Source organism: Pipra filicauda, unplaced genomic scaffold (assembly GCF_003945595.2).
Source record: "Pipra filicauda isolate LSUMZ 115617 unplaced genomic scaffold, ASM394559v2 scaffold111_size4109106_pilon, whole genome shotgun sequence".
In the NCBI taxonomy this organism is placed as follows: Eukaryota; Metazoa; Chordata; class Aves; order Passeriformes; family Pipridae; genus Pipra; species Pipra filicauda.
In genome coordinates, this window is record NW_024103563.1 from 3,787,872 (window position 1) to 3,801,207 (window position 13,336).

Genomic DNA, 13,336 nt, shown 5'->3' on the forward strand with positions numbered 1-13,336 from the left:
CAGCATGAAGTCAAAGGTTCATCAGCACCCACTGGTTGGGCAGGCACAGCTGGGAGGGGCTGTGCCTGCAGCATCTCTCATTTCTTTTTAGGTCGCTGGTCATGATGGGTAAACATATCTTCAGGACATGACATGTCTTGTGTTCATTTCCTGCAAGCTGACAGGAAGGAATGCATGTTCTGTTTGATGTCAAGAGTACTTCCCCTTCCCTTTGCTGCTCCATTTCAGAGTAACGTTTATTTTATGTAAAAGTTGTATGGTGACTCTTGCAATGTTTTGAAATTTATTCTTCCCACATAATTGTTCTGATTTTTTTTTTCCTTTGCCAAGATTAGAGGACTTGCACCTGACGTTGTTCAGGAGTGTTGTTAAACATGATTTCAATATTTGTTCTGCAGAGGCCTTCACCACGAAGAAGTAACAGCCCCGACAAATTTAAACGTCCCACTCCTCCTCCTTCTCCAAACACGCAGACCCCAGTGCAGCCTCCTCCGCCACCACCTCCACCACCTGTGCAACCTTCGGTCCCGCCCGCAGCGTCGCAGGCAGCCAATTTTCAACATTCAGTGCATCCCTCCTCTCAGCCTTAGTGCATGTGCTCAGCAGTCTGTATGTCAGAAGTGGACTCATAACACAGAGCAGTTTACTAAAAGCCAAAGGCTTAACTTGGCATATTTGGATTTGACTTATTTGCACTGAGGTTATATAGGCTTCACTGTTAATTGTGTTGTAAACGTTTGTATAAAATGCAGCCAGTGTTGTGGGTCTACAACACTAACTTAACAAAGTTTTCCATCAGTGTTTACTTGAATTACATGTATGTCCATTCTCTGGCTGGAACATTTGCTACTCTGTTTGGTAATACGGCATCACGTCGTTTTGCTTGGCTCCAAAGCTTCATTTTCCTGGCTTTTAGGTTTGTAAAATTAAAGGGATACCTTTTTATATTTTTTCATGACAATTTGCAGAAAATGAAAGGCATGATGGGCTACATGATAAATTCTGAACTATTACAGTGTTTACCAAGCTTATGGAAAATCAGCACTATGTTTCAGTCATTTAAGATAACAGCTTCTAGTGCAAAAGTGAGTCAGACACCCTAATCAGTGCCCAAGACACAAACTCTATTGTGTTACGTAGCAAATAAGCCTAATTCAGCACACAGGACACATCCATATTTCTCCTGTTTAAAAGCACCTCAAACGTATGGTACAGTCAGAATTTTACACTGAGGGAACTGGCTTGTTGGAGTCTGTGGAATGTACAATTCGTGGACCTTAAGATTTGATGATGTCACTTGACATCTATATTAACCTGTAAGCTGCCCATACTGTGTGAGCTGTCACAATGACCTCGGTAAGTGTGGTCCTGCCCACAGGTTACTGATTGCTGATTCAAGTGTGCTCTTTGATTTATTTTTTTTTTTGCTGCAGAAGGCGATGTGATTGTAGAGAACAACTGATGATAATTTCTTTCTTGTTAAAATATATTAATTGTGATTCCCCCAAAGCAAAGTTCCAACAGGTATTCTAAATGTTCAAAAGTCTGTTAGAAATAAGATGAGCATAGAGGAATATATTGGCATAACAGCCAAAACTTTGTATTGCTTGGTAGAAACGGAGTACAAGAAAGTAGCACAACATGGCACTAATGAATGCGTATTTAGCAGCCTAAGCCGGTACAATGTATAAAGAAATGTATTCTGAATACATTCTTTCCGTTCATTTAGCACAAATAAATTGGTTTCACTTTGCAGTGGAACAAAGTGTCACTTCTTGATATTGACATCTTACTCGGTTACATTTTCCCTGAGGTTCCTGTTGAGTACTGAGGTTTATATATTATTGATAATTTTTAGTGGTTTACCTCATATATATGGATATGTGGGCCATGGAAAATGACAAGAGAATGTTTATTTTATGAGAATATGTATCTGGCTGTAATCAGAGCAGAACATGAGTAATTTATCTTTTGTTTACAAAAGTTTGTTTGACATGCCTAATGCTTTATTAAGGACATTTTTGAGAAGGAAGTACAGCATTCTGGTAGTATACTAACACTTGTACATATATTGTCATGTTTGCCGCTCACCTATTCAGTCAGGATTGCAAACTGAAAATCCTTATAAAATTAGTGCATTAAATCAAAGTAGTAAGTTAAAATAATGTTGTAAAATGTTCTGCTTAAGACAAAACTAGGATTTCTTCACTGTAGCTATGTAGTTTCAGCTCTGAGAGAATTTAGAGAAATGCATATATAGTCCATTACACTTCTTAAACCAATATGGGATCAAGTGCATTATCAAATTACAGTAATTACGGTAGTGATTCCGCAGTCAAGTGATTCTCAAGATTGTGGCAGACCTAAAATTTGACCAAGTGCTTCCATCTGAAAATAATTGACCATAGCAGATGCTCACCTTTCCATAGAGGAAACTCAGCTGTGAGCATTCTAATTAAACAGAGCTCCTGAATCAGTGGTAGGATTGCATGTGAGAAGGTGATAGGCAGTCCGAGGTGGGACGAAGGTCAAGGTAGGATTGGTTTAGTTTGGCGCTTGTCCTTTTGTAAACATAAGACGAATAAAAAAAAAACCAGGTTTTTTTTTTAAGTAGGATTCCAGCTCAAGTATCACACTATTTGAAATGTGCCCTCCTTTCTGAAGTGCTTTGAGATTCTTGGATCTATGGCTCTACGGAGTGCAAGCCCATGGTGATGGTAGTACAAATGTGGGCGGGAGGGGAAGAGCCTTTGACAGTGTTTTAAGATCTCAAAATGGAAAATTGCCTAAAATAATTTATGTTTGAAGCATATTCCAAAACTGAATTTGCATAACCCAAGTTCAGCTGCTGTTATAAAGTGTCTTAGTGAACTTTCCTTACTATTCCAGTGGGACTGTTGCCAGAAGAAAGTAAAGAACTGACAAATGTGTACTGAATCTTGGAAGTGTAACAAGGCGCTTAATTGGCCTTATCGAACTAAGAACGTTGAACAAACATTTGCTTGCAATCAGAAGTGTTAAACTCTATTTGTAGACTTTTTGAATAAGATGAGAAATTGTGCACAACCGTCTCCTAATAAATGTAAATGGATTTTCAGTTTCCCTTGTGAATTATAGTCATGAATTATGATTCCACAACTGTGATTTTATTGGATCTCGTATAGACTGGAGAAACTCACTTGACAGTGAGGTCCATCTTACTCTGAGGGCTTGAGTGCTTGGTTTATCTCAGAAGCACCTGGGTGGGTTTCTGCTGTCCTTTTCCTCACTAATGCCTGTCAGTGGCACGCTGCATCCTCACTAGTTGTGTGAGGCCACAGAAGCAATTTTAGCTGTGATGAGCATTTTGTGAGCCTACCCCTTTACAGCTCAAGATTAAAAAAATAAAATCTACCTTTTAGCTGTTTTAGCAGTGCTTTCCTCTCTGACAATCAAGCAGCTTTCTTTTTATATTTTCTCTCAAGGGATCTGGCTTGCACACTGGAATGCAGCTGATACTCTGTAGAGTGTTAAGAGTGTATTTTATCCACAGTTTGTTCCAGAGAAGTTCTTTGGAAGAAGAGGTGGGACTGTCTGCAGATAGTTTTCCAGCTAAAAGCCAGATAAGACTGTTTTAATTACATGTACTCTTCTGAGAGCATATTCCTGGGCAGAAAGTACTATCAGAGTTTTTCCAGAAGTTGTCAGTGCTTTTCTACTGGCAATCACTGTACTGGAGCTGAACAGAATAGGATTCCTTTCCTGTAAAAATGTTTGCATTTAGGAATCCAGCTGCCTGGGTGGAATCCCTGTGCACTTCAGCTGAATGCACAGCAGTCTTGAACGCAATGAAAACAAGAACTCTTCCTGGGATCTGTGCAATTGGCACTGCTGCCAGGAGACCATATAGACTCTGGATATTTTGTTAAAAAAATGGAAGCTGATCATGGAGACAAATAAAAGAGCCTTGAGTAGTTGTCAGTCAAAGGAACACAATCCTCTCATCCTCGGTATTGATTATTGCTTGCCAAGAGGATGCATCCAGGGACCTTGTTTAAGTTTTGTAGTCCTTTTTCTAATCCTCATGCTTAGTTTTACAAGCAGTACGAGTTCTAATACTGTTCAACTCTTTTGATGTTTCCTCTTTGTTTCAGTCATGGCAGTCCATTTCTTTTTGATCCTTGGGAGTCTACAGAGCATGGACTATGCAGAGCATATTTCTCCAGTTCAAGCCATCTCATAAGAAACCAGAAGGTTTATGGGTGTAAGCTATAAAATTATAATACATGCATATGTTACAGTAACCTCCTTGAGGGGAAAGATCTCTCCTCCTGAAGAGAGAGCAAACAGAGCCCCTAATTACCAAATGGACTGTATGCATAGAGACAATCTGGTTTCTCAGTTCCCTGAGGAGCTGAATTCCTCTTTCAGCCCTTTTTTGGATTCAGATTAAAATTTTTAATATTTTAACTTTTTTTTTTAATTTCCACATCTCACTGTAATAAATACTCAGGATATCTTCATGTTCCTTTTGGGTAATAACCAGTAGTCCCAGTACAAACAGAAGTTGAGACATTGCCACTTTGTAGACAGGAGGAAGTCACTGAGTATGCCAGACTGTGGCCTTTACAATGCAGTCGTAGTTAAAGAGGAGTGTGTGCTCATATAGTGATTTACTTTTTTTTTAAGCAGCTGGTGCTGGTTTTGGATTAGAGGTGTGTCCTGGGGAGGAGATAAACTGTGGAGTTTGGTGCTGCATTCCAGGCAGCTTCTACTTTAGGGAGAACAGTGCTTGTTCCTACTCAACTAGTTGGGCTCCAAAGAAAAGTACTACCTCATCTTTAGGTTGGGATGATGTGGCTGCAGGGTCAGGAGAAATGTGTTAGGCTTTGTTCTGCATGTGTTACCTGGATAGGAGTCTTTCCTCACTGGAAAGGGGCTCTGGAGGTTATAAAATTTTTGTAGAGAAGTGAGGAGTTAGGGCAGATGGTTGAGGGTTGAGTTTGAGAAAACTGTGTGTCCCTGTAGTAAACTGCTGCTCAGAGTACTCTTTGTCTAGGCCTGTACTAAAACTACATTTTTGTGTGTGTGTGTGTGCGTGATTTCCTTTGAAAAAATGCTGTGTTGCTGTTCTTTAAGTTTATGGCATTGCTATCTAATTTAAAACAACCCCCACCAACGATAACAAAAAAAACACAAAAAGCAATTCCCCTTTCCACAGAAATATTGGAAGTAGTCTTCTATGTGCAAAGGTGGGTTTTCTCATGATATAACTTAATGCTGCATCTATGAACAGAGATGTTTTATTCTAGTGGTAAAACCTAAGCTGTCCAAGGCACTTTAGTTTGTGATTGCTGACTTTTGTTTTGGCAGGTGTTTCAGATGAAATCTAAGCCTCCTGTGGAGGAAGAAAAAAATCACCTGACAGCTGTAGACTGTTCCTTTCCTGCAGAAATACAGCAATTTCCTCAAATGCAAGTAAAAGTGGAACAAACATCCTTGAGCTTTTCTGAAGCTTATATTTAATTTCAGTACCTTGGTACCTTGCTCTTGTATATTTAGAGAATCAGTGAAGCCTCATTATAGGTTGATTGGGTGTCTAGCTGGTTATTCCTATGTTTTTTCTGATCCTAGTGAAGGAAGCCTGTTCCAGTTTGGATCAAACAATGGCCAAAGTTCAGATTTGTTGAGCATGAATCCAAGTGATGACTAAGAGCATTACACTGTGTTGGTGTGGATCGGAGCTTATTGTAAGAACCTCAGATACAAAGAAGTTTGGGGTTTTTTTAGCAGGTTACATTTTATTCCTGTATTAGCTGTATTATTGCTTTATTGTATATCTCAAGGTGTTTACATATATTTGTAATTGTTATGATGTGTCTGTAATCAAGCTCATCTGTGCCTTCATGCAGACTTCCAATAAACACTTGATTCTTTTGTATTTACTTGTATGGAAGAGTACCGGGTGGATGTATATTTCCTTCTCTCTGTCAGCCTGTCATCACTGGGAAAAGGAGGAAGAAAAATGAGAACTAGGAGTCACAGAAAGATATGTGCTTGTCTTTGTTTTTGCTGTCTTTGATTCTAGTTGGGCCATTTCTAATGTTTTCACTTAAATGTCTGAGTGTGGAACCTGGGGATTAACCTATTTGCATAATAAAGTTTGCATAGGAGGTGCTCCTCACTTTGGATTAAGTGAGTATTCAAAGTACAATGCATGCTTGACTCCATCAGTTTTCTGTCTTAGAAGAGTGTAGCTATATTTCTTGAGCTGTTTCTGTGGCGAAATTCCAGAGTACCTCTCTGAATTAAACATGTCTGTTTAACCTTTTACAGCTGCCTTTCACTGAGAGTTCAGGCTTTTTTTGCCACAGCAAGAACTGCAGCATCTTTTGGTCTTAGTAGGCCCACGTATCTTGAGGGTTCTTTTCCTGGGGGATGTGGAGTGGGGTAGGAAAAGAACAGAGTTTCATCTTTTTTCCAGTTTTTCTAAGCTCATAGGAACAGAGATGTGTATTTGTGCAAAGTTATAGAAAAAGATCCTACATCTTTTGAGTCAGAAGCAGTACATGGCAGTACAGCTACTTTTCTAATCCGATACTAGGTGTAAGATGAAGAGAAGGCAAAAAAATATTTCCTTGCCTATGCTAAGGGGTGTGCTGTATATTTTGTAGCTCAGAAAAGTGTGCTTTTGCTATTCTTTTGTAGTAAGGTCATCTGGTGGTCTACTTCAGCTTGATTGTCTTGTCGTCAAACCTTATTGTTCAGTTCAATCAAGTTCTACGATTGATGGATTCAGTAATTTCCTAATGGAGATCTGTCTTAAGAATACACCATAATTCCTTCTGTTTTGACATATTTTCTCACTGAAACTTTAGCCAGTTATTGTATTTAATAATTTTAAAGCATGAACCAGTTTTAAACTTCAGATTGTATGCATTTGTGTAAATTCTGTGTGTACTTTGTTGTGCCATCCCTTGTGATGTCTCTGGTTTTGTCACTTTTTTATTGTGTGCATTCATTCATCAGCACAGAGCTTACCTGTGTGGCTCAGTAGCTTTTCTAAGTATTATTTGCTCTATCTGGGTGTTCTGCCAAGTTTCTGGGCTTAGATTTGAAAGTCTCAGTAGCACTTATGCTTATCCTGTATTCAGTGTCTGGAGTCTTGCTAAACTTGCTGGTTGAATCCGCTTTTGTCTGTCTTCTTGTTCAGGTGTCACTCTGCTACAGCCTGCTCTGCTCTAGTCAGCCCAGGCCCCTGTGTGCAGTGGGAATTGTGTTCTTCCATTTTGACCTGTAAAATCCTTGTATTATGATGGCTGCATGTTCCTGGGCACCAGGCCATGGGTGTATTTCAGTGAATGCTAACCCAGCTGATTCGTGTACCTCTCTCTGTCCCTGGAACACAGGCAGCATTTCTTAAAATGCCTTTATCCTCGTCTCTCCCCTGCTACAAGTGCTGAGCAGGCAGTTGTTCTGCCTGCCTCTGACTGCCAGAGCCAATGGGTCTGTGAACTGGGTGAATGAGCTGTGTTGGTGCTGTCTGTCTTCATGTGTGTCCTTTGTTTTCTTTCTGACATTTGTTTGAACAGAAATGAGTCACTTGAATACTTTCAGAAGAGCAGATGAAAAGGGAAAGATGTGATTGGCTTATGTTTAGGTTGCCTTGTCCAGGTGATCTCCCCTTTAGATGGTTCTTTTGTATTTCTTCCAGTACTTGTACCCCTTTATGAAGAAAAGCAAGTTCCCAGCATTGCAGGAGTTAACTTAGAAATCCTGGTAAACTGCTGAGAGTGGGAGAAAGAATGATGCATTGCAAAGCAAGCAATTTTAATAAGCCTAATCCTTCCTGTATGTAAAGATGCTGGCTTGGATATCAGTGTGTTTCACATGCTTTTGAGGCCATTCCATACTTTTTGAAGTACACAGTATATCCATCCTTCAGCCCAGAAGCAAGAGGCAACTGAAGTCAGTCCTGCATTTCCCAAATGGAGACTGAAGGTACGTATAGAGACCATTAGTTCACTTGAACACAGCAAACAGTAAGTACAAGAACTGGGGAGATTGAGATGGGAACCTTGAGCCTCAGGGCTCTTGGTGAAAGCCACCTGTGTGGCTTTGCTCCTGCTTGGAAAAGGCTCTGCTTGCTAACCAGTGAACAGTGGGTGATGCCTGCTGTGTCCTTTGGGTGATATGGAGTAAACGTTAGAATATTCACAATGAAGGGAAAAAACTGAAGATAGACATGGCTTGTGTTTGCAGAATGGAACAAGATTAGTTCCAAATCCTGTATATTAGTGAAAATGCTGTACAGGATGTTCCCATACTTTTTTACTCTTAAGCCTTGAACAAACTCTAGCATGTGAATTTAATGAAACCAGAGCAGTGATGTGTGGGAGTCTCAAGTATCTGTGGTGTGACTATGTCCATTCTTCCTAGTGAGGAGGGGAAATGTGATGTCTAGTGGGACTTATTTAAACTTCACAGCATGAATGCTTTTCTTTGCCATACTGGAGATGAGTTGGAGAAATTACAGGACCCTCATTTAACATCTCTGTTCAAGGGTCACAGTGTGGTAGAGAGCACTTCCATAGCTTCAGATCACCTTTATAATATATTATAGGGAGTTTTGTTTTTCCTAGTCACAGTATGGAATGCATTTTTGGGGCTGAACTTCAGAAGTATGCACTCCTACCTCCTCTCTCCCTCAGTCCCTGTAGTCACACTCTGGATTTTCTCCTGTCACTGAAGGCCCCCTTGTTCTGGTGTGAAAAAGCAGTGTTGTGAGCTGGGCTCTTGCCATTCTGGATCTGAGAGCTTTTTGACAGTACTGCATGAAACAGGCTGTAATTTCATAGTGAATCTTAACACTGTCTTGGCTGTCAACAGCAAAAGATAAATGGAGAAGAGGTCAAAAATGAGTGCTTTTATCTTTCTGCCTCAAGATGGGAATTTTAGATCTGCTGTGACCTCTTTTTTTCTTTTTTCGCACTTTGTAAAAATCATCCTGATTTTTCTGTAGCTCTTCAACAGTGCTCTCTAATTCTGCTTATTTTCTAACAAGGGAAAGAAGTAAGGTTAGTAACATGAAGTAGTCTTGCAGTTTAGCTGTGATTGGTACCTGACTTTCTTTGGAATATGCAGAAATTTTTTTGGATCACATATGTGAATTTTTGCAATTGTTTTGATATAAAAAACATTGGATGGTCATTGTAAAGATGTAAAGCTATTAGAAAGTGTCCAAAGGAGAGCTGTGAAGGTGGTGAAGAGCCTAGAGGGAAGGCTGTACAAGGAGCAACTGATGTCCCTTGGTTTGTTCAGCCTGGAGGAGACTGAGGGGAGACCACTGCACTTGCAACTTCCTCGTGGTGAGGAGAGGAGGGGCAGGCACTGATCTCTTCTCTGTGGTGACCAGTGACAGACCGTGAGGGAATGGCCTGAAGTTGTGTCAGGGGAGGTTCAGGGGTGGTTTAGGTTGGATATTAGAAAAAGATTCTTCACCCAGAGGGTGGCTGGGCACTGAAACAGGCTCCCCAGGGCAGTGGTCACAGCACCAAGGCTGACAGTTCAGGAAGTGTTTGGATGATACCCTCAGGCACAGGATTTGACTCTTGGGAATGATCCTGTGCAGGGCCAGGAGTTTGACTTGATGATCCTCGTGGGTCCCTTCCAACTCAGAATATTCTATGATTCTAATTTTATTTTTTTTTAATAACTACCCTCTAGGTGTTGTTGGGGGAGCAGTGTAAAAGGGCCTTCCTCCATCCACCCTTGTAGCTGAGTGTGGAATAAGGGAGAAATGGGAGCATGCAGGAAAGACATGCTGAGGTCTCTTTGCAGCTCTTGGCTCTCCACACCAGTGTGCTGTTAGCCCACCAGGTTGGGCACTGTAAGGGTTGGAGCCCACGCCCACCCCCCCCAGCAGTCTGCAGCTTTCTGTCTCTACAGAACTTGGAACAGCAGGAATTTGCAGTTATAAGGCCAACTTGGCAGTAATTTTTCCTGGGGCTGGGCTCCACAGTTCTCTGCCAAAGTAGTCTTCCCTCATTTTCCTAAAATCTAAGAACACACCAAAATGCTGTAATGGCCAATGAAAGCACCTGATGATTTGGAAATGGCACTGAACCCAATCCTATATCTGAAAGAGTGTCTAGTACAGATGTGTGACACTGTTAAGTAACTAAAGGAGGAGGTTAAAATGTCATGTTGTCACGATGAGCAGAAGGAGAATAGATGAACCTGCTTGAAAGAGAAGAGTGGTATTTGAGACTAATAAAGGGGCAGAGAGAAAATAATGCAGGTATTCAAGTACCTTTTGACTAGCCCTTTCCTCTCTGCCTAGCTAGGATCACAAAACCAGCTCTCTACTGGCCACGAACAGCCCTAAGCTGAAAGCAAAAATAAAGTTTGTTTCTCTTATGCAGCAGTGCTGGCACCAGAAAACATCTAAGCAAACTCCAACTGGAAAACTGAAAGCAGGATGAACTTCAGAGACACTTGCTGGAAAGCCAGGAGCAGACAGGAGGGTAGGGAGTAGTGAAGTATGGTGTGAAGTGAGAAGTGAGGACGGGTAAGTGTAGAAGTACCAGCAGAGAAAGGGAGGGAAGGGGTCCTGTGGGAACTGCTGGGATGGTCAGTTACCCCAAGGGACTGAAAGCTCCTGGAAATGGCAGTACAGGAATCAGGACATCATTTCTGAAATGTTAAAGGCTGCATATGACCCCTGACAGTGAAGCACCATTTTTACCTGAAATAGGATATAATTTATATATTGGTGTATATTTGAACAAATGAGGAAAGAAAAGATGGGCTGTGAGCTTCGGGGTTAGTCTCATGATGTTGCATGTCTTGTAGATCTAGGTCTACTTCTTGAAGTGATTATCTAGGCCCAATCTAAGTAAAAAATAGAGCACAGCCTTGGCAGTAGAGAAATTGAAGTTCCTAAATATGATGAAATTCACAGCTGCAGTGGTATATATTTGCAAAATATATATTTTCCCAGAAACTGTTGCTAGAAATTAATTTCTGTTGGATGAGTGATTAAAATGATTATGGCTCTTAATATACTCTTGTGTTGCTTTTGCTTGTCCGGGTGTATTTCTGTATAATTTGAAAATTGTCTGTTCACTTTTCCTACACGGAGATTTTTACAGCAGACTTAGTGACCGGTACCTGTCATAAGTTTTATTTAGATTATTTTCCTGGGTTTTCTTTCCAAAACAAGTGTTAGCCAGGACAACATACTAAGGAATTAAACCTGTTAAAAATCACTGCATTCCTCACACTATTAAAGAACTCTAGGATTAGTCCGGCTGTTTTCTTGAGTGTTTAATTAAGGACATTTTTAATGCTGTTAGTTCCTGAAGGTAATTAATGGTTTTCAAGTTAACTGTTTCATATGTGAAAAGTCATTAAGTTTCTTTAAAAAAAACTTCTGTCTAGACTGAAGCATCCCCTACTATTAAATGTGTATATATATATTGAACCATGTAACTGAAATTAATATCTGAATTAAGAGGGAAACCTATCTTTTTAGATGAAACACCCCAAAAGCTTCTCAGAGGTGCTCCAGGAATGCTCTCCTCTTGTTCCAGGAATCTCTCCATTTTAAGAGACAATTTATTGGAAGAACAATTTGTATGAGTCAAGATTGAACAACAAAGCTTTGGCTTCTCTTTTATGGTGTATTTTAGGAATCCACCTAACTGAAATGATGGCCCTTTGCACTAAAATTTATGTTAACTGTAATTCCAGCCCAAATCTTACCTGACTTCTTAGGAACACATGGTCTCTTGACAGCAATAACCTCGCTAAGCTTGTCTGGAGCACAATGATCTTATTTTTTTCTAGAGATTTTTTTTCCCCCGGGGAAATGTCCATGCATGTGCAGCTGGGTTAGAAATACCATTAATGTCCTACCAATTTTACTACCTTTTTTAACTCTGAACATCTCCCTGAGCTGTAAGAGAAAGGCCAAACCCACCCAATTTTAGACTGACTACTGTAGCACATTTTTAGCTTTGGCAACATGCGAGCTGGAGACCAGTGTGGAGACTGCTTGTGACAGTTTAGGATGCTTGTTCCTGCCTTTGTGTGCAAAGGATCCAGGGGGAGAGACATGTGGAAGGAAAATGGAAAGAAAAACGTGAAGAAAGTAATTGGCTTCTGTGAACAGCATCTCCCATGTTACCAAGAGCAAGAACCCCTGAAGAGTTTTCACGCTTTGACCTTCTAAAGTTCACCGTGGACCACTGTTTCCAGGGCAGGACTGTCAGACAAGGAAAGAAAGACTTTGTTCCTGTTCTGGTGTTTAACAGGTTACCTGAACCTGAACCTCCATTTTACAGAATGTTCATTCGAATAGTGAAACAAATCATTATGACAATACAGGAAAACAGTCTGGATGCACCAGAGGTGTAACAAGGGTGAAGAGAACTCAGTGTGAGCAGAATACTTGCCCCCTGGAGTGAGGGGTAAATCCAGCTTGTTTTCCAACAGGAAATGGACCAGATTGTGGTACTTTTGCTAAAGTTAAATAGCTTGGGTTTTCTAAATACTTTCACTTTACAGAACTCTCTTATTTTGAAATACTTGGAATATTCTGATTCTGAAACTATTTCTCAGTTTCATGTTCCTGTTAAACATAAAAAGGTATGTCTGTTTTCCCAGGTTACCTCTTGGAAGAAAACTATAAAGTAGGCTAAACTCTTTCCCAAAAAAGTCCTAATGTTTAATTGATTAGAATTAGGATGCCTCATGATAGTAATGGAATTTACTCAAGATTTTCTAAAGGTTTACTAGGTCAAGCCATTAAATGTTGAATAAATTTTACACTGTTAAAACAGGTTGTGACTGAGATAGTCTTTCAGGCTACAAAGTTCACATCTTGAATAGTTTATACTGGCATGAAAATATGTTTAATCCTCTTACCTTCATTATTCAGTTTGGATGTTTCATTTTGGTGTTTGGGGTTTTTTTGGTGGGTTTTGTTTCAATTGGTTGTGGTGGGGGGTTTTGTTTGGTTTGGGTTTTTTTTTTGTTAACATTCTGCCAGTTTAAATTGCTTGCTAGTTGTTTCTCTTGCAAATCTTACTCTTTGTTCCATACTGCACTTTAGCAATCTCCTGTAATTGCCAGTTACCAGTGCAGAACTATATTTTAGGTTTTAGCTTTTTTTTTTTTTTTTTTTTTTTTTTTTTGTAGTGGTACAAGTGTCCTGTAATTTGCAGATGATAATGAACCTGAGGAGGTTCTACTGTTCTGCTGCTTACGGTACAACTTCCATACTCTAACATGCCTTGCAGCTATTTCCTATCCTCCAAATTCCTGATTTTAAATCTGTTCTCAAAAAAAAAGT

The 13,336-nt window shown here is 40.1% G+C and overlaps 1 protein-coding gene across 1 annotated transcript in view; it reads left to right on the top strand.

Moving 5' to 3' along the window:
- The window catches only part of CCDC6 (coiled-coil domain containing 6), a 50,710-nt gene extending 44,786 nt beyond the window's left edge, over positions 1 to 5,924 (top strand). Inside the window, exon 9 of the mRNA XM_027745961.2 lies at positions 399 to 5,924. Coding sequence (XP_027601762.1) covers positions 399 to 590 — 192 coding nt within the window. The 3' untranslated portion in view covers positions 591 to 5,924. The remainder of the gene's footprint in view (positions 1 to 398) is intronic.
- The last annotated feature ends 7,412 nt before the right edge of the window (positions 5,925 to 13,336 follow it).